The sequence below is a fragment of the Suncus etruscus genome, chromosome 11, assembly GCF_024139225.1.
Source record: "Suncus etruscus isolate mSunEtr1 chromosome 11, mSunEtr1.pri.cur, whole genome shotgun sequence".
Classification (NCBI taxonomy): domain Eukaryota; kingdom Metazoa; phylum Chordata; class Mammalia; order Eulipotyphla; family Soricidae; genus Suncus; species Suncus etruscus.
In genome coordinates, this window is record NC_064858.1 from 33,198,391 (window position 1) to 33,223,613 (window position 25,223).

The 25,223-nt window shown below is 38.1% G+C and overlaps 1 protein-coding gene across 1 annotated transcript; it reads left to right on the top strand.

The window, feature by feature from the left end:
- Positions 1 to 4,276: 4,276 nt before the first annotated feature.
- ARHGDIB (Rho GDP dissociation inhibitor beta) lies at positions 4,277 to 24,179 on the top strand. Its single transcript, XM_049783705.1, has 6 exons — positions 4,277 to 4,344; positions 14,174 to 14,357; positions 15,277 to 15,360; positions 17,868 to 17,944; positions 21,584 to 21,647; positions 23,558 to 24,179. The coding sequence occupies exons 2-6, from the start codon at positions 14,180 to 14,182 to the stop codon at positions 23,755 to 23,757; spliced, it is 603 nt and encodes a 200-aa protein (XP_049639662.1). The 5' UTR covers positions 4,277 to 4,344; positions 14,174 to 14,179; the 3' UTR covers positions 23,758 to 24,179.
- The last annotated feature ends 1,044 nt before the right edge of the window (positions 24,180 to 25,223 follow it).

Here is a 25,223-nt window from a genome sequence, read left to right on the forward strand (position 1 = left end):
ACTCAATATCTATTTTCATTCACAACCAAGGTCTATAGTCATTTCTCATCTTCTCTTGAGATGCTCTTCCCTCTACTCATAAGTGTAAATATATTTTTTCTTCCTAAGCCTACAAAATATCTTTAAATTTGTTTTATTTCTGTATTTTCCCATTACATTCATAGCAATTTGTTGTATATATAAGGAGTAACGAATCTTGTTTTATGAGACACAGATATTTACTTAATATTTTATATTTGGGTGTAGAGATGTCTAATATTCAGAAAAGAATAAAAAATAAGACAGTGTTTAGTAATGAACCAAATTACATACTAAAAATAAGGCACAGAAATAAACAGCACTCTTATACTGGAGCAGAGGTGTAAAGATCCCAAGAGGAGGAGAGAATATTGGAGATGTATGTGCGCAAATTATAGGTAATTAGCTGAAAACAACTCTTTCCAGGCATTTTAATCTTTACTTTGAAGTGATAAAAAAATCATGAGAAATGTGGAAATGATGATGGCACTGATAAGCCCATTAACTTATGAAAGAACTCAATGAATGTCCCAGGCAAATATTTCACTATCCACAAGAAAGACTTCTATTTATCAACATATTACTCAGTAGCATTTGTTGGGCCCCTATTTTCTTCCCAGTACTGCTGTAATTTTCTGCATATGCTATAAATTTTTTAGGAGATAGGCCTTTGTTCACACTTCGCTTTTACCTCAAATACCTCGAATACTTCTCCACTGAGTTAGACCTACTAAATGCTTTCTCACATATTATTTCCAACCCTTTCTGCTATGATGAAAACCCCTTTCATCCTTCTTTTGCAGATGAGAAAACCAACAACCATTGGCCTAATGACATACTGACAGAAAGTGACAGAACTAGGATCTCCATGGTTATGGCTATTTCTCCCTTTTTTTCTGACAACTGTTTCTGCTCAGGGACATATTTCAAAATCCACAGCTTTGGGGGCTGGAATGATAGCACAGAGTACAGAGACAGGAATAAATCCTTCAGTACCACTGAGTGTGATACCACAACCAAAAAGCAAAACAACTCCTCCCCTCCAAAAAAAAAAATCACTGCTTTTGGGGCAGAGCACATTCTCTGAGAATTTATGGTCTCTAATTGTGACCTCTGAGAAAGAAATCTGTATATAAAGGGGAAGCTTAAACATTCAGAAACTGTCATTCCTGGCAAAGGGGGCTGCCCAACAGAAGATGTGGCCAGAACTAACCATTAGCATAGAAACACAGCAAAATTTATTCCAAGATTTGGTTGCTTTTCTAAAACTTCTGCAGTTTTCTGAGTTATTCATGATTTTACTGGTCAAGACAGGGCTAAGGTTCTTAGAGGAAGAGTATTTTATTATTACAGCAAGAATTTTTTGACATTTATGAAAGCTGCAATAACTTGAAAGGAAGCCTAAGAACTAGGTATCTTGGCCAATGGAATCTGGAAGTATAGTATCTGTCATATTAATTCAGTTTAAGGAGACTCTTCATCTCAGGTTTGTGTCCCCTAGAACCTCAGTTCTACAAGAAGTAATAGATTTTAGCCATGATATACTTCCTCATCACCAGTGCTCAAGCAATCACAAAAGGAGGAGGAGCTCAGCAAATATTATTAAATGAAGATTTGTGTCCTTTCTTAAAAAAGCTGAGCTATAATTAGAATAGCTTAGGTTGGAAACATATTACAGCAGATAAGGCACTCAACTTACAAGCAGTTGATTCAAGTTTGATCCCTGGCATTCCATATGGTCCCATGGATTCACACTACTAGTACAAAATCAAGAATAAGCCCTAGGTCCTGCCACATGTGCATACATACCCAAAATAGTATCTTCTGGGTAAAGGAATATGTGTTTTTATTTATGATTAGGTAATTTGTTTTAAGGACTATCATTTTGAAATAATAAACTAGATCTATATGGGATTTTTGATACATATATTAGTTTTAATTCATACATTTTTTATGTTTCAATTTTTCTACATGAATCTCCTTTCTCACACCAAATGGCCACAATGTCCTTCGTTGTTTTGGTTCACTTCACTTGATTAAGAAATTAGACAGTTTAAACATACAAAATGAGGCTAAATCTGAGGCCAGAAATATAGTACAACTGATAAGGTTTTTGCCTTGCACTTGGCTAACCCAGTTTCAATCACTATCATCCTATATGGTCCTCAGAGTACTACCAGGAGTAATTCTTGAGTGCAGAGCCAGGAATAACCCCTGAGTATCAACAGATGTAGTGCCCCCCCCAAAATAATCCACCCACAAGAAACAAAATATAAAAAATGAGTCAGTCAAACACAAGACATTGATATTTGGGCAAAAGCCAGCTTCTCTTTATGTTTTACTTAGTCAAATTTAAACATTTTGGAAAAGTATAAGTACTAGATATTGAAATATTTGCATAAATAAGTGTATATTGTGCAACAGCTCTAGAAATGTAGAGAAATGTGGCTTTGGGTACTTCAAAACTGTTTCCTCAACTCGCTTAAATATGTCCTCTGCAACTTCTTCCATTCACATTACTTCACAACACATTTCCTCAAATATAGTACAAAGTCAGTTGCATTCAGTTGTCAGAAATTCTGAGTTAGAATATCATGAATTAAGGAAGTCTTACTTTTGTAAAATGCATCCTAGGTTTAATCAGAAGTGAGAATTTGTCCTTTTGCTTTGCTTTAAGTAAAAACTACAGCAAACATTTATCATTATGCTGCAATTCCAAATTGTTTCTAGAAATTATTGAAAACAGCCAAGCCCTGCAAACCTTTTAGAGAATACATTTTAAAGTTTGAGACAACACTGCAAGTGAAAACAAATTACTTCAACACAACTGTAAACTATACTGCAATAAAATATTTTTAAGTAAACATAAAATAAAGTTTAAGGCATATTGGATATCCCAGTACATTAGATCGTGAGCATCAAGTCATTTTCAGGCACTTACATTGAACCTCCCAGCCAGAGACAAAGGATCCCCCAGAGGGGTCTCTGAGATGCCTAAGCACCACTTGGAAGCTTCCCTCCACTCCTTAGAAAAAAAAAACAAACAGGAAAAAGCATTGGATAGGTAGAACAATGGAATTGGTAGCTGCAAAGCATGCATTACATACAGGAAACCTGGGCCCAATTCCCAGCACAGCATAGTCCCCTGTGTACAAGAAGTGATCCTTATCCCTGAGCAGAGATGGAAGTAACACTTAACACTTCTGGGTGTGGCTCCGAAACAAACCAAGAAAATTCGCAGCAAGAATGTGCAGCTAACATTCATAAGTTCTCAGCAATATGCATCCAGCTAACTAAAAATATCTGATCCGGAAAGAACAGCTTACCACAAAGATTGGTGAGTGCACTTAGAGAAATAACTACACCAACAACTATCATGACAATAGTAGTGAGTGAGAGAAATAAAATGCCTGTCTCAAAAACAGGCAGGGGTTAGGAGAAGAGGGTGCTAGGGAGCATCAGTGGTGGAATGGTTGTACTGATGAAGGGGAGGGTGGGGTGTTCTTTTTATGACTGAACCCAACTACAAACATGTTTGTAAGTGTGGTACTTAAATAAAGATATTATTTTTAAAATTTTTAAATAAATATTTTTTGTTTTGTTGTTTTGGTGGTGGTGGTGGTGGTTTTTTTGTTTTTGTTTTTGCTTTTTTTTTTTTATCACACCCGGAAGCGCCCAGGGGTTACTCCTGACTCTGCTCAGAAATCGCTCCTGTCAGGCTCAGGGGACCATATGAGGTGCTGGTATTCGAACCACCATCCTTCTGCATGCAAGGCAAACAACCTACCTCCATGCTATCTCTTCCAGCCCCAAATAAAGATGTTTTTAAATAAAAAGAATAAAGAAAATATCTGGCAGGTAAAGAAACTGGTCAAAACCCCATGAGAAGAGAAGTTAGTGATACAAAATCAACTCTAAATTCATTGATTGCTATCTTAGGCAATTTGCTTCAATAAACTTCTTCCCCGAAATGATTGTATTTTGGACATAACTGCACAATTACTCGTATCATCCACGGCTGCAAACTCTGCACCTTTACAATAACATGCATACACAACCCCGTTTGCAAAGACCATCGTTTTCCCACAAGTGCCATTAATTGGCAAGAGCACTGCCCAGAGACAGCTGATCAAGAGACAAGCAGAAGAGCAAAGTAACAGGATTTGAGACAGCCCCTGATTTCCTCTTCTAGAATGTTTAAAACGTTTTTTTTTCCTCTCTCTCTCTCTCTCTCATTCACTTCCTTCCTGTTCGAACAGCCAGAACTCAGAAGTCAGTGTGAAGAGACAGGCACCCGGAACAGACCTGAGACCTGAGGCCCTGACTGTAAGTTGGAAATGCTTGGACTGGGGGGGAGGTGACAGGTGGGCACAGAAAACCGTGGAACATTTCTAAGCCCAGCTGCAGCTCTCTGCCATTTAATTTTTCAAAGCAGGCAGTTCCACCTTAAAACAAACTTCATAAGGACTGAGGAGGCTGCTTGGAAGGGGAAGTCAGTAAGCAAAGGTAGCAATGACTCAGGGAAAGCAGCGCAGCCGGAGAGAAAGAGGGTCTGCTGCAGCCAGAGAGCTGAGATCCTGGAGAAGCATTGGGAGCATAACTATGGGGGAGTATCCAGGGATGTTCCTTCATGGCTGAAGCAGGCAGTTGGCCAAGCACAGAAGCAAAAAGATGATCAATCCATACCAATAGGGTAGATGCAGGTGCATTGCTATTAGGGTGGAGATGTGTGGTTTCCTGTTTTTTTTTTTAAGTAGGTTTAAAAAGACTGGGGGGCAGGGGCAAAGAGGAGGTTCAAAGCTGGCTATCTTTAAGCAGTTTTCCTCTACAGAATTTGTGGGTGATAGAAGAGAAATGCATAACGAGAGCAGTCCTTACAATACAAAGGAATTTAGCCATCGAGGGGGAAGTACAGAAGAATGCATTGCTATTTCCTCTTCAGTAAGGCAAGGATAGAATTTCTACCACTAAGAGAAACCAGGTATTAAAATTCCTGCACCAAGAGGAGCAGAAAAATTGGTGGTAATTACTTGCTAAGGGATAATTCTTTAGATGCAAGAGAAACAGAAATACAGAAGACAGAGTAATTAATTAAGAAATGGATGACAGTAAAATCCAAGGGGACCCAGCTAAGATGTCTGGTGAGTGGGTTGAGTTCTAAATGTGCTAAAATGTCAAGCTCATAATTGGCACCATTATTTCCCTGGGTTTGACCCCGAAAGCTTTCATCCCTTTGAGTGCATGTCCTAGTCCTCACACTCTATTATCAACCTCTAATTAAACTCTAAACCCAATATAAATGGCCTAAGTCCCATAAACCCTGATCTCCCATTCAGAGTGGGAAACTCAGAGTGTCTTTGTCTGTGGGGGTCATAGTTACCCTTCACAATGAGACCAAGAGCCACTAAAATCAGGGATCAGGATTAATGTTTTAGCTTTTCACTTTAGGAATGATCAAATCAGGGAAAGGAACAGGCCTGTGTCTGGATCAGTCATAGACAGGCATTAGTCACCTTTGCCATTGTTTTGTTTATAAATGAATAAGAAAATGTCCCTCTATCCCTGATACAGCATCATAATCAAACCATATTCCATTTCTGAGATATATATAGGCTTGTGAGAGAGGTGTTAGTTCTTCTTCTTGCCAACTGCACAGACCCAGCACTTGTGAAATAACTGAGCTATCATCCAACCGAAAAAGTCTGCTATTTTCCAAGTGCTGAAATTTGGTGCTTCCTTGTTTGGAAAAGTGAATTGATCCCAAGAGATGTTATATTCTGTGCAACATCCAAGTTCTATTTTTTGTGGAAGTTCTGATAAAGTTCAGCCATTTAGGGAAGCATAAGAGACAAGTTCTGCAAATTAAAACTCCAAGAGGAGCTGAGATATAGTAAAAGAGTTCAGGTACATGCCTTGAACATAGCTGACCCCACGTCAATCTTCTGATGGTTTCTTAAGCTCTGCCATCTGTAGTCCTGGAGACCCCCTATTATCACTAAGATGACCCTGAGATGTCCTAGTATTGAAGGGCTTGAGCTACACTTTAATCTCAATGAACTACTAACCTGGCTGGCTGAGATTGCTAGGAGGAATCCCCAAGCAAAGCTTAGGAGAATCCCCAAAAATTAAACATAAAAAGAAATAGCAGGTAAATTGGCAGATTCAGCAGCTTCTATTGTGCCTGAGTAAACTTGGAGGTTTGAATCCTGAAAGAATGGAGAAGACAACAATACTCAGTGTTGTGAGATGATTGGTCTAACATCACATATTGGAGCAAAAAATATATATGAAGCAATAGCTTACATTGCCTAAGGATGGTGTTTCATTGCCTAGAATTTTCATGGGCACACCCAGAGTTGGGGCTCATGTTACTCCTGAAACTTTATTTCTGCTTTAAGTAAATAGTTGCTGAGGCTGGAGCAATAGTACAGTGAACTGAGCATAAAGCCAGATTAAACCTGGGTTTAATCCCCAGCACTGCATACAGTCCAATGGATACCACCAGGTGCAGAGTCAGGGATAAGCCCTGATAATTGCAAAGTGTAGGGAAACAAATAAATAAATAATTGCTGGGACCAGAGAGATGGTTACAGGCATGTAACCAACCTGGATTCAATCCTAGGCACCCCATATAGTCCCAGGTTCTTGCCAGAAGTGATCTCTGAGCACAGAGACATTTTTAAATTTAATTAAGTTAAATTTTAGCCCTTAAATTTTTTAATAAAAAAACAAATAAATACTTAGTAGCAGGAACTCTGTGTGTTTTTGTTTTCACATTTATGGTGTCCACACCTAACGCTGGTTAAAAATTCACTTTAGTGTCTGGAGCAGTGGTGCAAGCGGTAAGGAGTCTGCCTTGCCCATGCTAGCCTAGGATAGACCGTGGTTCAATCCCTCAGCGTCCCATGTGGTCCCCCAAGCCAGGAGCGATTTCTGAGTGCATAGCCAGGAGAGACCCACCCCTGAGTGTCACTGGGTGTGACACAAAAATCAAAAAGAAAAAATAATCACTTTATTAGACTTTCTTAATGCAACCTATATTCTAAGTACCAGTGCATCTAAAAGTTGTCTCTTCTTGTCTACGTTAGAAACTTCTGTGGATGTACTGGATTATTGCAGTTATCTTTTGCCTAACACTTTGCTTTCCTTAATGCATTTTCCTTGAGGTTTCTTAAGATAAATATTTGTGAAAGTATTTCACTTGGCAATTTCACACGTACACAGTGTGTTTAGTGGATTCCTAGAGTTCTTTCTCCTTTTGCAGGAATCTGAGTGAGAAGAGCATACATGGAAAGCACAGGCAAGGAAAATGGTTTCCTTGCTCTCACCAGGGGACTGTTAACTTATTCCTCCAGTGATCTGTGTCCTGGGAATGATCACAAGGTCTAGAGTTTCATTCCAAATTTTGTATATGTGTGCCAACCTGAGCATAGACACCCCCCCCCACTTTCTAACCAATCACTTTCCTCTCTGGCACTGAGTTGGTCCTTCTCATCTACCTTCCCATTTGAACAAGATCTTCATGAGCTGATCTAGAACAGCTTAGGAGAGCCCCAGAAACACAACATCCTCTCTGTCAGTTGAGAACACAGTGTTATCAAGAAGATTCCAGAATCAAGATAATTTCTGCTGTTTCAAGTGACAAACATGGTTCTCCCCAATGAGCCAAATCACCAGAGAAGCTTCAGAATTTCCATTCTTGACCATCTCTGAACGCATCCCATCCCCAAACTATTTTAGAACTGAAGCCTTCAATTGATATGGTGAGCACAGTGGAATGACAGGTGGTGCTTATATAGGCCTTTCTCCAGTGGAATTTTAGATGCTTCTACCTCTCTCTCTCTCTCTCTCTCTCTCTCTCTCTCTCTCTCTCTCTCTCTCTCTCTCTCTCTCTCTCTCTCTCTCTCTCTCTCCTGTGCATATAGATGCATGTTCTGGCATAACCAGTTTTGGACATAAGCTAATTCCCATCATATTTTGCTCCAGAGCCAGAGGGAATTCTCTCTGTAAGCTTTGCCTGTGTCTTTTCTAGTTTCTCATTATTCCCCAAGTGACCGCTGACTTCAATTATGAAAGGGAACAGTAAATAGAATCTAAAATTAAATGATGCATGTGACATTTTTTTAAAGAAAAATAGCTTTACAACCCTATTCTAAGATTGGCTTGTCAATAAACGTGCCTTGCAATTTCTAGAACTGCACGTCTCTTTTTCGCTCTTCAGAGTAACAATGTCTGTTTTTAAGGAAGAGGGAGTAGTAGGCTTTGTCAGGACTGTGATCCAGGGGACACATTTGCTGCCTTGATGGTTACCTGCTGCACTCAGGCTGTGCAAGGGCACACATTGGTAGCGTAAGAAAGAAAGTAGAACAAGGGAATAGTGAGTTAATGAATATCTGCTTTTGGCCAGTAATTATTCTTCTAGGACTTTTTCTAATCTTCCCAACTTTTCAAGCTCATAAATAAACTCTGCTATTACCACCATATTGGTAGTAAAACATGGTTGTCAGTGAGATTAATAACTTGCTTATGCTTTATAATAAGCATTTCAGAGCCAAGTTTGAAATCCCTGCTCCATTCAACTTACATTCACCTTCCTATAGATTTTACCCTTAATTCATTTGGAATTATTTAAATGAACCAGCTAAATATGCCTTCACTCTTAGTAGCTCAAAACTTTCTCTAAAATTACAACCAAAAACACTGGCTTACACTGTGACATATGAATGCCCTGAGTAACCATCCTAATTTAACTTGACATTTTGATTGAGTCTGAGAAGTCTCAATCCCAACCAGAGCACAGTTCATACTTGACATTGTTCACAAAGAGTGAACATGGGGTTCATCTGCATGGGCATGTGTGAATCAGAAAATAGAAATAATTAGAGTTGAAGTACACGCAGAACAGCTCTAGGAGCTGGGTATTCTGACTCCTCATTTACTCTCATTATATATGTCATTTCTAATTCTCTACTTCATAGTTAACTAGCCCACAAGAAGGCACAAAAGAACATTCTATGTTGAAGGGCTAGCTTTCCTCAACTCCATATTCTCTACTTCCTCTTTTTTTATTTCACAGTATATATATATAACATTGATTATCATAAAAGTCACTGAATTAAGAAGGGGCCTCAGTGGTCCCCTGTTATAATCATTTAATTCTGCAGAAGATGAAACTGGAGTATGTTCAGTAACTTGTGCAAGGTGATGACAGAATTGCATCAAAAACCTATTTATGTGACACTGCCGGGCCTTGCCACAGACCTCCTGCAACTTTGCAAGCAAACATTTTCTGCTGCATATATACCCTGGATAGAGTTCTAAACTGTCTATCAAACTTTCTCATTTCATTGCTACTTCTTTATATAAAAAGACAACCAAGGCAACTGAGCATAGAGTCTACCCAACTACATGAAATCTGCTCCTTATACAATTTGTCTTCTTGTACAAATTACTTAGATGTGCTTAAGTTTCCTGACATGTAGGAAAGAATAATGGTAATGTTCCTATTTGAGGCTGACAATGTACAGACTGACAATGTCTCAACAATCATTGAGAACTGCATGTGATACAACCATAAGCATTATTATCTTCAACAATCAAACGAGTGTTTCTTTAAATATTGAGGCTAGACAATACTTTATAGAATCTTTATAAAGTTCTTGTACTCATTTTACCAGCATCTATGTAATGAAAAATTAGAGACAATAAACTATAGATTTGGGAAGTCTTCACTAAGCTTTGAGAACCACTCATGACTGGGGCCTCAGGGGAATCTTAGTTTTCCCAGAGATAATTTTTGTAACAAAAAGTGCAGCATCATTTGGGAATTCACATAAAGTTTGCATCAGTGAAATAAAAATAATCTTATTACTATGCATGGGTGCAATACAGCTGTTGGGAGTCTTGGGTCTTATCAGGTCAACAAAAACATGCTGATTGGGGCCTTTGAAAAAAATCCAGCACCTAGAGAGGGGTGTGCTGACTCCCCATCTTCTAAAATGAAGAAAGTTAAGAGGCACAAAAGTGGAAGGCATTTGCTCAGGGGGTCACAATTGGTTAGTACTAAAGCCAGAACAAAATTTTATAGTATGAAGAAGTCTACTTCAAGAAAAAGATCAAACTAATTTGCCAGAACTCTCCTGGGAAGAGCTGTGATTTAGCATTTTCCTTAAGAACGCTCCCTTTGTACCTTCTCTCCTCAGCCAACTTCGTAGTCTGGCCAGTCTCCACAGCACAGATGTTAGCTGATATTTCCTTCTGCTGTGGTGACTTAACCAGCATTTATAATTCATAGACATGATTCCTTAGCCGGAAACCAACTCTGATCTTGCCAGGCCTCCTAGCAAAGCAAGCTTCTCCTTTACTCTCACTGTTCCTCTTTTCGTTCCAAGTTACAGCTTCCAGCTCATGTTTCTTATATCAAGCTCAGGTAAAGTCTATGAAACATTGCAGAAATATATAGCCCCTAGGATTACATGTGTAATTTTATTGGTTTATTAACTTTCCCTCTTTTTATAAGGACCAGTTCTTTATCTGATTTTTAAAAGACTTATAGTTTCAAAAACAAAAACTAAAAAGATTACAAACCATCAATCCAACCAGCTGGACCTTTTTGGTCTGGTTAGATTGTCCATTCTCCAGCCTCTTTTCTACTTTGGAGAGTAGTTTAAATACTAGTAGGTGCCAAAGCACAGTGTCTTGCAAATAGTTTTGCTTACCAAATATCGTGACCTTAATTTTACTTTAGGGATTTTCCTAAGAACTATTTTTCCACTCCTTTATTTGCCATATTTTACTTCTCTTTTGTTTATTTCTAATCAGTTTTCCAGAGTAAGGTCATTTGGTCATCTGGCCTCGTTTTTCTTTTTCGTATGTTAAGTAACTCAACCAAATTACTGTGTTCCTGAATTTCCTCATTCCTTTTTTGACTGCAGTTCCATATAGTACCCTTACATTATTCTCTAGACTTTAATAGTTTTAAACGTCTTTTTGGTAGCTTAGCTTTGATAATTGGACCCAGGACCTCATGTATTCAAGGCAAGTGATCAAAGACTGAGCCACATTCCTAGCACTAACTCTTCAATATCTTTAAAGTCTCATTTAATGGATCAAGTATTGGCTCTGTTTAGAATGAATCGAGAAAATTTAGAACTCTGACATGTTTCAGAGTTGCTGGTGAGATCAAGATCTTGATGACCAGTTGACTGACTTTTCCATAGTCATAGTTAGAAACTGTCGAGTGAAGTCCTGATCCCAATTTCCCTGTCTTTTTCTCTCTATCTCTCTAAATCTTTATCTTTTTCTTATCATCATCTATCATCTTATCATCATTTCAGAATTGATATTTAAAGGTGTAGAATTACAGTTTCCTACAGATTGAAGAAATTGCCTTGAGCTAATTGCTGGGGTAATCTGATGGTCAGATTTCAAGCTGATGACTAAATAGACTAAATAGAGCCAAGAAGTGTCCTTGCATGGAGAATGAGATGTTCTCATCTGGAAATGGCCTAGCTGATATTCTGTGCATAGGATTCTTATGAAACACACTTAGAATATCTGTCTAGGTCTTGAGTCTCCCCAGAAAAGAATCTGTCTCATGATTAGTACAACCTGGGCAGTTCTTTATCTGCCCCAGGTTTGTCCTGAAACTATCCCCAACCTGCAACCCCCACCACACACCCTCTATTGTTTTTTCTGCCAGACTTGCCTGAGTGTTGTTTGAAATAGGGGCTGAGTTGTTCTTTATAGTACTGTTCTTTAAAGGCTCCGGTTGAATGGTGCTGGTTCTTCAGCAAAGACAAAAGTTGCCATAGGAACAGCTCTTCAATGATTTCTTTCTGCTTAGAGAGTAGTCCTGAGTATTGCAGTTCTGTTGAGAGTTAATCAAGACTCATAATGTTTGACGGTTATTTAGCTGAAGGAAATTGAGGATTCAAAGAGAAAATTTCTTTCTCTTTTCTGTTCTATCCAAATTGTTTTTACTTGGTTTCACTTTTGTATTCTTTTTCTTTTTCTTGCCAATAACAGTGACACTAAACTCAGAATCACAATGATATTTTTTTCCTCCAGAGAGATTCCTTCTTAGGGGACTCTAAAGGGTTTGTAGTCATTCAGAATGAAAATGATAGATTAGTCTTATTTATACTTGTGTCACTTAAGAGCAATCGAACCTTTTACACAGGCAGGAGAGAAGGTTACCCTGAGGATAAAACAGAAAGAAATCAGTTTTGCTTTCTTTGCCCAAATAGGTTCATTGCTGCCAGCCATAGGCCTTAAATTCTTACAGTAGAGATTTCTTACTCTTTCTTAGGACACCGCAGTTTATCTCACTGTGTGAACTTGAGCAATTCTATTATCTTCTGGGTTTCAATTTTTCAGTGTTTAAATGAAGGGCTGGATCATATCACCTCAAGGTTCATTTCAGCTCTGAAAAACACTGAACATACATACTTAAAGAGGAATAATTTTCCAGCTATTACTAAATTATTAGTCCTTAAGAGTAAGTTTATTAGATCATCCCTCAATGTTTAAACACAATACAAGGCATATATACCTGCTGATGGAGATAGACAGGCTTGAGGAAATGTCTAGGTCAGCCTTAGAGCACCTGGTGACTACCAATCTGAGAAGAGCAGACAGATATTAAAGGAGAGCAGAGAGGGGAGAAGGGTGGACCCACATAAAGGCATACTTGCACTTAAAAACATTTGTTTAACACCAGTCAGCCAAGTAAATCCTCAGACAATAACTTTAGTAACAACATTGAAAAATTTAACAATTATTACAAATAGATACTTATTGATCTAAGTTTTGATAAATCCATTAGCCTTTGTGTTTTATCAAATAATAAAGAGTAAAATTGTTTATGTTGCTAGGGGGCTGGGTGAAATGGTGGTGAAAAACTGGGAGCACTGGTGGAGAGATTATTCTGGATGTGGGATTAGTGCTGAAACATTAAATGCCTGGAACAACTATATTATGAACAATTTGATAAATCACCATGTTCTAATAAAAAAATCTTTATTTTCCCCCCTCCCCACAATAAAAAAATCTTTAAGTAAAAGAAAAAATTGTCTAGAGAAATTTAAAGAGTCTTTCTCATTTGTGTCATTTCATAAGAAGACATATCTTTGTAGAAAGAATGTAATAAATCTATTGAGGAATGTTTAGAAAAGGCCAGAACTATTTATTTTATGGAAAAGTCAAGAGAAACACAGAGCCTTCCCAAAAGAGATATAAGCAAAGTAAGGAAGAAACCATTTTGACACCTCCAAATAGGAAGACCTACAACTTCCTATGTGCAACATTTTTGGTACAGCAGTTCAAATTGTTCAAGTCATGGCCAGAGAACAAGATTTTTGGGCATGCATTCTGTTTTTCTCTTGAAATCATCATAACTGTCATTGAATGAGCTGAGAACATTGATATAAGAACAGTGGACTGGATTAGAAGAATCTGGTACTTCCTGTAACTATTTTTTAAATAAAAACAGTTTTATTTAAAGATTATAAGGAGGGAAAATGAGGAGAGAGAGAGACAGAGAGAGAGACAGAGAAAGAGAGAGACAGAGAGAGAGACAGAGAGAGAGAGAGAGAGAGAGAGAGAGAGAGAGAGAGAGAGAGAGAGAACATTCAAGAGAGAACACAGGTTTCTCCAGAAGCAGAAAGAGCTGAGTATATACAACTCAGGTAGAGATATGGGTCCTTCTCTGAAATAGGGAGGCATTCCTATAACTATTTATACTGGATCTGTTGTTATTATTTGAAACTGTTTGTAGTAAGTTATTATTCACAAGTGAATTTTGTCTTTCTTGTAGTATTATTCAGTGAATAGAGAAAAAAATCATCAGTTACAGAGACATTCAAGCATATCAGAAAAAAACTGGACTGCACTATATTCTGATTTCATGAAGTCATGAGTTTGAATCAGGGAACAATTTTCTGGGAAATCTATGATAGTTTCAGAAGTCGATGAGTGCAAGGAGGATACTAATAGCCCCACTGAAATATCTTTCAAATGTATTGACTTTGGACTAATGAACTATTATTCTCTCTCTCTCTCTCTCTCTCTCTCTCTCTCTCTCTCCCTCCCACCCTCCCTCTCTCCCTCTGTTCCTCTATCTCTCTCTCCCTCTATCTCTTTCTCCCTCTCTCAGATCAAAATGACGGAAAAGTCCCCAGAAACACAAGTGGAAATAGATGATGATGAATTGGACAGTAAGCTCAATTACAAGCCCCCACCTCAGAAGTCACTAAAAGAGCTACAAGAGATGGACAAAGATGATGAGAGTCTGGCCAAGTACAAGAAAACACTCTTGGGAGATGGCCCGGTGGTGGCAGGTATGTGGGGTTAGGAATGGAAGTCAGATAGATGGAGAAGGTCTTATTTTAGATACTTAAGATTGAGTGTAATGAACAATACCACAGGCTTCCACCTGAAGTAAGTGAATTACATTTACAAAAGCTGAACAGTCTTGGACTGTATAAGAAGCTTGTTGGCATTGAAGTGGGTCAAAAAAAAATAATAACACGGAGATTTAGAAAGCCTTTCCAGACTACCACTTAGTATAGAATTCACTCTGACATCTTCTCTTTCACCACCCTTCACTAATTATTTACTTCTTCCCATACAAAATAGCAGAAGACATGATTGCCCTTTAAGATAAGGATGGGCATCGTCCAAATAACTGAGTAGTCACCCACAATCACTGGGAAATTGGTTGTTGCTGGCAATCAATATGGACCCCTAATTCCCTGAAGCAGAAATAGAGTGATTCTACTTACAAGATTATTAAGATCAAGCCTGGATCATCTACCATTTCCATTTTATTTCTATCCCCAATAGAAATATTATCTCTTCTTTTATGTTTTTCCCTTGTAAAAAAATGAAAGACATTCTTGCAATAATAATTTTCAGACACAAAAGAGAAAAGAGCTGGAAGTTACAGCTCACCTCATGAAGCTCACCACAAACAAGGGTGAGTTTAGTTAGAGAAATAACTACGTTTTGAACTATCCTAATAATGAGAATGTACGAGGGAAATAGAAAGCCTGTCTAGAGTACAGGCGGAGGGGGGTTGGGGGGGAGGAGGGAGATTTGGGACATTGGTGATGGGAATGTTGCACTGGTGATGGGTGGTGTTCTCTACATGACTGAAACCCAAATACAATCATGTATGTAATAAAGTTGGTTAAATTAAAAAAATAAAATAAAATACACACACATTTTTGTGCTTACATTACCTTTTGCTTCCTGTAGACCCAACAGTCCCCAATGTCTCTGTCACTCGACTTACCCTGGTTTGTGATAGTGCCCCTGGACCAATCACCATGGACCTCACTGGTAAGTGGGTACATCTAATCTGTTCAGAGCAGTCTAATCTCATCACTGGAAAAGCTTGGTCTCTGTTCAACCTCAGTTTTAGGGACCCTAATAAGGTGAATACCAGAAGTTCAGGAATCAATTCATAAATCATTGCTTTTAGGGCACATAGTATTGATAGTGCAGCATGAAAACCAACTTTTGTTTAATTGAAAAGGCATGTGTACTAGATATACTTACTTATATCACAGTTACTTTATTTATAATTTACTTTATTTATAATTACTATTCATGTGAAAGACTCTTGAAGGGAACACTAAGAAGCAAGTAGCTTGCTTCTAGAGTTTTAATATTTATATAATTTAAATATAAAGCTATCGAGCCTACAGGAAGGCAAGAGAAAAATTAAGAGCTAAGAACTCTACTGTTAAATAATAAGAGTTTAAGCTTAAAGTTATAGTTATTTTTTGACCAGAAACTTCCCCTGTTAAATATGCACAAATTGGGGCCAGAGAGATAGCATGGAGGTAAGGCGTTTGCCTTTCATGCAGAAGGATGGTGATTCGAATCCTGGCATCCCATATGCTCCCCTATGCCTGCCAGGGGTGATTTATGAGCATAGATCCAGGAGTAACCCCTGAGCACTGCCAGGTGTGACCCAAAAACAAAAGCAAAAAAAACATATGCATAAATTAAGATGCTCCATCTTCATGAGAAAAAACATTAAGTCCTGCCCTGGGATTTAGATCTGAAGAAGAGAGAATATTTAATGAGGGAAGAAGGTAGTCTCTCAAAGAAATGAAAAAGGGACTATAGCTAGCAATGGGGCCTCTCTATGGCAGGAGGCCCTTAGAGAAAAAGAAATTCTACTAGACTCAGAAAGTGAAAAAAGAAAAAAAGCAGAATTCTAGAGCAGCAGCAAGGTAGTTCCCCTCTACTAGTTATATCCACTCTTTACCTTATATGGGCTTTTTGTCAGAGAGGAAATCAGAGGCTGAGTAGACAACTTCCTGTTCAACTGAAAGCATTAGAGCAGACACATGCAACTGCCCCCACACTAGAGTTTCTCTATGGAAGAAAAATTCTTCAGCACTCACACCTCTTCCTGTGCCAAATGATGTATATTACCAGGTACAAGTGTTGATTTGCAAGGGATGGTTTGAATCAGCACAAAGGAAATCTGTTCTCTTCAGAGGGGCCTGATACTGCAAAGAAAATTTGATCTCTGTCCTTTTACCCAGCATCAGAAAAAAAAAAGTGGTTTATTGTCAACAGGAATTTAGGAAAGCAAATCTCATATGTAAATAATATAAATATACCTATATAGTAAAACAGAGAGAGAACATTGGTGGCAGCTCTGTGTATGAAGCACATATGCAGGACTGTGCAATACACACACACACACACACACACACACACACATCCATGAATTTCAGAGCACATGGGATCACATCAGGAGAACAGAGAATTATTCCCTTTCTGGCCAAATATAAGGATTAGGAGCATATCCAGATTTAATGAAGCCTTGATCTTTCATAACTAAAGAGATTTTCCTTAGGAAAAGTAATAAGAGGCCATAAGATAGCTTAGGAGCCTTGCACGGCCTTACAGGTACAAGGAATCAAATTTAGCCAGTATCACATGGCTCCTTGAGACCCCCAGCACACGAGGGCATGAGCAGCTCTCCAAGGACAGGCCCTAGCCTTGAACTTGAACTTGAACTGTCTGTTTCAGTGAGCCAAATTTTTCAGATATGCATGCTTAAAAGGCCCCAAAATAAATTAATAAAATTGAAATGCAAAATGCAGTGTAAAAATTATCATCTTTATTGATAACAAGAACCAAAACAAGTAAAAATTTAAAAGCTAAAAATATAAGTGTTACTGTCTTAATCACTGAGTAAGACTAATTAATCACTGATTTTAATATTTTTCTTATATTTCTATATTTGAGGGTTAAGGACATGCTTTATAATCACCTTTTATTTGACCATGATGTATATAATATTTAAGTAGACATAAGCAGCTAATTCACATGTTCTTCTAAGATAGTTGGATAAAAGGTATTTTTGTTATTGTTAATCAAACATCTGTCTAATTGTTGAAAATCAGACATTCTACCACCTTAGAAGCTACTAATTTTAACTACTTTACAAAAATGTGGGAAAGATTTATTTTATGTATAACTCATTTCTGGTTATTTCTTATTTCTTATAACTTATTTCTGGTTATTTCTGGTTATTTTTTCAAGGATCTCAAAACCTAGGAGAGGAAGCTCTCACACATTTCTTTCATTCTAGCTATATAGTTTCAGGAATTTCAAATGTATGTGTGGATATGTATGGGTATGTATGTATGAGTGTAACTGTGCGTCTACACACAGAAACTCATTTCAAATTCTTGCTAAATTGAGAACACTATGGACCACTTGCTATACTATATCCAGCGAGTGCTTCTAGAATATATATTTTATTCATCCTCCTGTGTATCCCTGTTAGAGGTGAATAAACTCTAAATTCATTTCTACAGGGGACCTTCAAGCGCTCAAAAAGGAAACATTCGTCCTAAAGGAAGGTGTTGAATATAGAGTCAAAATTAACTTCAAAGTGAGTATCTTGATCTATATGTTTTTATAAAATTCAATTTCTTCCTATAATTGGAGATAGGAAAAAAATCAGAATGATCATTTTGCATATTTTTGTTTCTTTTTTTCCCCTGGATCAACACTATCATCTTTACAACTCTGAGATCTGCCTACTAAACCCCATATTTGTTTCTTGCCTTTTATAACTTTCCTCTGATCATGTTTGCTTAGGGTAACTCTCTCTGTGAGTCCCTCATACTTACTCATGTGTGGAAGGTAGCTCTGCATTGTACCTCTGTGTTATTTCCCCCCCAACACCACATAATCACCTTGAGAAAAGTTATATACCCATTCTGAATATTTTACATTCAATTTTGAGAATAGCAGATTGTTTGTGAAGATAAGCTGAGAAATAGATGAATGAATAAATTAAGTAAAAGAAAAAGAAAACAGAACAGATCCCCCCCAGTCTCAGCTACAATTGTTTGAGGATGATATAAAAAGGAATGGAAATTATAATTATGGGGCACATACAGTAAAACCTATAATATAATGAAGGAGTACTTATTTCTTTGACCAGGCAAAATCAAGAAGGACCAAGATGTGGCTCAAGGGGTAGAGCATATGCCTACATAAATAAAGCAAGGCCTAAGTTCAAACCTCAGTGCCACATGGCCCCCTTCTGGTGTGACACTGCTGGTTCCCTCCACCACCACAGTGAGCAGCCACTCTGGCCCCAGTACCCCCTGCCACATGTGGCCCTATTTTTAAAAGTCAAGAGAGAAAAATAATGAGTCTAAATGCAAATCTGTCAGAAACTCACTGTTTTACTGGCTTATGTTAGCCCTCATGTCTATTTGGTCAGATAATCCAGGGCTGGGATCCACCAAAGCAAATCTCTGCAGCCCTCTGGACTTCTAGATTTTACCTTCTTTCGCCTTAGAAGCAGGACGCAATTCTTAGACAATCAAGGGTCCTTGGACAATCATCCTATCACTTACAAGTATGCCCCAAAAGTTTTTTATTCCAGAAATATTTGTTGATACCTACTCTCTAATGGAAATTGAGCTATGTTCCTTATTTCCTGTAGTTTTGTGTATTATTCAAACACCTGTGTGTTTGGTAAGATGTTGCATGAAAAGATTCAGGAACAACTTACTCTTCAGTATAGTTTCCAACTATTAACATTGCTGCCTTACTTTTTCCATGTAGTCAGCCAGTGTTTTATCAAAGGAAACATGAAAACTAAATTCTGGTGTGACTGAGAAGGAAATACTGGAGCACAGATTCTGCTATGGGAGAGAATGCTAAGGCAGAAAACAGGCATTTGTAACCCCTGGAGCCAAGGTTACAAATGAAAGTGATGGAGAAAGAGGAGACAAGAGGGTTTTCAAATCTCATTTCCTGCAGAGGTTTGGCCTCATTTTTAATAGGGGAGAAATGACTCTGTGCTCAGTCCACATCCAGTTGAACCACCATGTGGCCTGTCTCAGCAGGGCGCAACAACCGTTAGAAGAGATGCCAACTCAAAATTGGAAATATTTGAGAAGCAGTTTAAATCATTACTAAAACCTCCTGAGAGATATTCAGGAAAGAAAAACTCCTCCTAAACTTCCATTATCTCTTCAAGCACTATCAATATTATGCTCTTTGTCTTCCCAGACTCCTAAAACTCCAAAAACTTGCCCAGGGATGGTTCTTGTTTCTCCCCCTTCCCCTTTACTTCTCAAGGAATTATAGCATATCTACTTCTCTAGCTTGTTTATCCAAGCAAAGCATCTTTCTCTAAAGTTGGAAAGAGGAGAGGGACAAGCTAGTTGAACACCAATACTCTAAATACTCATTTTAAAAGACAAGAAAAAAATGTTAAGAAAGCGTAAAGGTCTTCTACATATTTACTTTTATATTATTGCTTTTCTGAGATTCCCGTAGGAAACCTAGAATTGTATTTTTAAGTACCTCGTTGAATTTGTAAATTCTTTTTGGTAAGATTTTTTATTATGACAATATTTATATTTATAATCCATGATTAAGTGACTTGTTTACATATCCTTATATTTTCTTTTATTTATCTTGGCAATTATAAATTTCAAGGTACTTGATATTTTTAGATAAAATTCATCTCAAACCTACCTATAGTAAGGGGACACTCTATAAAGAAGCAAGAACAACTAGAGACCTTTAGTTTTTTCAGTTCTTATTGGGTCTCTACCACAATTCCTGTTTTAGGTCTTTTCCCCACCAGAGCATATCTCCCACTAGACCAAAAGTATTAGCTTAGGACACTTGGGTGAAGATGTGTTGTTTCCCTGTTCCTATGAGCTACATGTCAAAATCAGAGTAATAAAAACTTTGGGTTTTATTTTATTACCATTTTTATTAAAGTTTTCATCTATCTATTTTTGAAAGGTTTCTACCACAGATTTTACTAAATGACAGCCTGGAAACTAGGCCTCTGTTGTTCATTATCATCTAGTTTATTGCACACATACATAAATGCAATATGATAGATGGGCTTCATTTTTCTGTCCAAAGCAAAAAGGGAGTCATAATTATTGTCAGGAAGAGATGCTTTAGGAAAAACTATTGCTAGGAAAGATGCTTTCATTCTTCATATTAGTGAACAATTAACCACGCCCTCCAACTAGTGATGCAATGTCCACTTTACCTTGTTTGTATAGACATGACCACTACTTAATATTGACAGACAACCCTGTTCAGTCCCAGGCAAAATGAATCATGGAAAAACAAAGTGGTTGGGCTGTCTGTATTTTCATTCTGCTTCAGTCAATTTTTTTTGAAAGGTTTGAGAAAGAGGCAAGATTTCAGACAATGTCTGAAGATGACATAGAAATTGCTTGGCAGATGCAAGCGGATTTTGTTCATTATTTACTTTTGGGGAGGATGTTTCCACGTGATCCATATCCTCATCTCTGGACTCAAATCATTATTTTTCAAATATGTTCTGGACCTAATTTTCTGTTACAGCTTTTCTTTATGTTGTTCTTTTTTTTTTTGTGAATGGTTTCTTAGTTAGGATATTTTTAATATTTTCCATTTATGTCTTTGCAATTTTTCCTAAGAAATCTTTCTGGCTGGTGGTATTAGGTAAGGAAAACTTAGGATTGTACTTTCGGCCTCTGAAGAAAGAGAAACTTAATAAAGAATATTGGGATAATGTTTTAATTAATTAAATACCTCCTCTTTCCTTTACACTCCCCCCAAAATACCAAATTCAATGATTAAATCTGGATTGGTAGGGGCAAAGCTAAGATGATCAAAGAGGGAGAAACTGCAGTTAAATCTTCCAACCATCACAGCAAATCTATACCAAAGCATGAAATAATTAACATAGAAAATGACCTGAAACTTACATAAACAAAGATTTCACAGTATGGGATGAAAGGACAGCAACCAGATGAATTGATAACAGAGGAATGTTCTTGCCACAAGTGAAGCCCACTGTAATTAGAAAGAGATGTCCAAGAGGACAGGGAGCACCTACCCCTCCCAAATTAAGATCCTATCCTTACAACATTGGGATATGGAAGACTCCAGTTGGCAACAAATCTCAGGAAGATTTGGTTAGGGAGGATCAGCATGAATGAAGAGATAAAAGAACACTCCTTAACTGAAGTGATTTTATCCTTCCAACTTATAGGTGAACAGAGATATTGTGTCGGGATTGAAATATGTTCAGCATACCTACAAAACCGGGATGAAAGGTAAGAGACTCATGTGCTAGTCTACCTTGAACGTTACCTCTCACTGACTGACATGCATACAAGTTCTATCACAGACCTGGTAAGGTATCAGCTCAGAGTTCAAAGGCTCACCCCAACCAATATAGCATTTAGTAATGAGGCATACTTATAGTAGTGAGACCCTCCCAGGAGACCTAATGTAGCTCAGATCAGAAAGGAGCCTCCAGCCTTCAGCATCCAAAATTCAATTTCATCATTCTAAAGGAGAAGAATAACAAGAAAAATGAATAAAACATTAAGTATACACAGTACTCTAAAAGTAGCTTAAATATTTTTAATCAAAGTATTTCACAGGTGTGCTACTTCATTATCAGAAATTCCAAGCAGGAGAGAGAGAGGAGAGAGAGAGAGAGGAGAGAGGAGAGAGATGAGAGAGAATAAAATATCTGTTCACAGGGCTTGGGAGTGATAGTACCACAATAGGAGTTTGCCTTGCATATGGCCAACACAGGAAAGACAGTCCCCCGAGGCCTGTCGGAGGTGATTTCTGAGCGCAGAGCCAGGAGTTAACCCTGAGTGCAGCTGAGTGTGACCCAAAGCAAACAAAAAATAACTAAAAAATAAAATATCTGCCACAGAGGACAGGCTAGGGGACGAGGGCGTGAGGGAAACAGAATCATAGTGACAAGAATTGTGCGATGGTGAAGTGTATTGTACATGATATGAATGAAATTCAATCATGAACAACTTAGTAATGGGGGATTGTATAATGAACAACCTTGTAAACTATAGTGTTTAATTTTTAAAACTCTAAAAATAATTCCAAAAAAATATCTATGTACCTATGCTTGGTGAGGATGGAAGCTGAGAGTGGCATAAGGTGAGGGTGGGAGTATGTATGTAATGGGGAGGGAGGGTCAGAGCTTAAGTTACTGACAAATAGAGAATACACTCTCTGGGATTAGTAAAATTTGACTAATTGTGGCGAATCCTTTTAATCTGAAGTAGTTCTTGACAAATTGCATCTAAGTTAGACATGCTTACATGTATGTATATCTTATATACATAACAAACAAGGAGAAAGGTGAATTAGAAAGATGAGGATGGGGTAGGGGAGCAATAGCACAGTGGGTAGGGCCTTGGCCTTACATGAGGCCAACTTGAGTTCTATCCCTAGCATCCTATATAGTCCCCAAGCCTGCCAGGAGTGATTTCTGAGCATAGAGCCAGGAATAACCCCAGCACTCTCAGCTTTAACACACCCACCCCCCCAAAAAAAATTATGAAGACAGGCTTTTCTAGTTTCTTTCTACCCAAAGGATTCTGTGCCCCCAGAAACAGCAATGTCACAGTCAACTGCAGTTCTATGCAATCAATTAAGGCCATGTCCTGAATTTGCATAACCTCTAGATCTATTTAGTTATTCAAATGCCACTAAAGGTCTTCATTAGTCTTTCCAATACAAGTCTCCTGAAAGTAATATTCCTGTACTACTTGGAGGCTAGGACTGTGCTGATTGGTTTAAACAAATGTCTGAAGCTGTTTCTTCAGGACTCCTGGTACATAACTTGCTATGACATGCTGTCTGACTGTGCACTAGGCATATTGATAACCTAATTCCCTACTGGGATGATTTTTAAAAACACTGATTTCTTGGGCAATCATAAATACTACTGGTGTGATTTTTTGATGGGCAGTCTTTGAGAGTGGGGAAATTTCCTTGAAAAGATCCTCCAGTGTTAGAGAGGTAGCATATTGAGCTGAAGTACATGTGAGTGTCTGGGGTTTGGTCTTTGGCCTCCGGTGGTTCTCCACTACCACTGTTGCTTTTGACTTTAATTACTCTGTTCAAGGCTGTGCTCCAAAACTCATAGTTTACAATATCAGTTTTCTTCTACCAGATACCCTCATGAACCTTTCTTTCTTCCTAGTGGATAAAGCAACATTTATGGTTGGAAGCTATGGGCCCCGGCCAGAAGAATATGAATTCTTGACACCCGTTGAGGAAGCTCCCAAGGGCATGCTAGCCCGAGGCACCTACCACAACAAGTCCTTCTTCACTGATGATGACAAGCAGGACCACCTGACATGGGAATGGAATCTGTCCATCAAGAAAGAGTGGACAGAATGAGACCTCTGCCCATCCCATTCCCTGCCTTTGTCACCTGGAAGACCCTTAGAGCCCTGAACACCAGCCTTTCACTCTTACAAATTCTACAGTTATTTCGGCTTGGCAATTCCACATGGAGCCATCCTACCGCTATTCTGTCAAGTACTCACTGGCAGAAAATGCTTGCAACCCAGGCTTTCACCCTGCCTACTTCAAACACCTGTCCAGGACCAGATCTCTGAAGATTTCTAGTTCAGTATCCAGTGATTCACATTAGGTTCTTTCCTAATTTCCATCAGTGCAGCCAAAAGCAAAGGAAGATCATATTTCACCACATAATTGCTGCATATTTTAAACCATATTTTTTGCAAAAAAGTTGATATAGTCATTATGTGAAGCTTATTTTCTTCATATTGTACCAACTTTACCAAAACTACAGAATGCAATTATGCTGCGTCAACAATTATACCGTGAAATATGGTAGGCGCATAATCTCTCATGTTTCTTTACTTGGAGTTTCTTGTCTCACTGTAGAGTTTTCTGGGTTTCTTGCTGGCTCAAAGAAGGCCCCTATCATATTTCTTGTCCAGTAGTTGAAATTTTTCTTTTCTGGAAGACACTGTAAACTTCACATGAGAATAATAATAAAACTATTAATGATACAAGTGATCAAACTCATTTCTTGCTGTCTTTCTTTGAAAAATATATGGTCGTATAGATGGTTCCTACTTTCCCAGAGTATGTGATGGGTAAGTGTCTGATCAAATACCTAGTGTTATTTCTATACCTAGGAAGAGTTTGCCCCCCTTATGCAACAGGCAATCAGCATTCCAAATAGATGTGGTAGAAAACTCACTGCTGGCTTTATTTCCAGTATTGATCTAGAGAAGCTTCTTGCACATAGCCCACTATTATGGGAATTTCAGATATTGTTTCTCTTTTACTGAAGATCTTTCCATGGATTCTCACAGCCTGCAGAATTAAAAAAAAAAAAAAGGATGGTTCCCCTTTAGTATCCTGGGTTCTGCCCACAATTTTCATTCTCTGCCTTTCCAAAAACCCTTTTCTAATAATTTTCGATGCATCACATCTATACTGCTGCTGGTTCTTTCCATGGAACTCGCCTCCACTGTTAGTTCTTGGCAAAACCATGTTTCCCCAGTTCTCTGCTTAGAGTTCCCCCCTGCAGGAAGAGGCAACTGTACCAAGCACACAATACCTAAATCCCCTTAGTCTGTTCTCTTATCACACTCAAGGAGTTTAATATTCTTAATTTCTTTCCACCTTCTAGTTTAATGACTTCTTTATCCAAGTTTCTATTAGTAATCCAGGCTGGGCGTCGCTGGACCAGACCTCAGGTATATTTTTGTCCCCAGAGCATTGGACCATGATTAGTCTAGATTACTTCTTTCCTTCCTTCCTTTTTTTCAGTCATCAGGTTTGACTTTCTTCTGGTTGGTGTGCTGATGCCCTGCTACTGAACTTGG

Coding starts and splice junctions, on each gene's coding strand:
- ARHGDIB (XM_049783705.1), top strand. CDS start 14,180: ATGACGGAAAAGTCCCCAGAAACACAAGTGGAAATAGATGATGATGAA. Junction 14,358..15,276: donor AGATGGCCCGGTGGTGGCAG/GTATGTGGGGTT, acceptor TGCTTCCTGTAG/ACCCAACAGTCCCCAATGTC. Junction 17,945..21,583: donor GAGTCAAAATTAACTTCAAA/GTGAGTATCTTG, acceptor TCCAACTTATAG/GTGAACAGAGATATTGTGTC.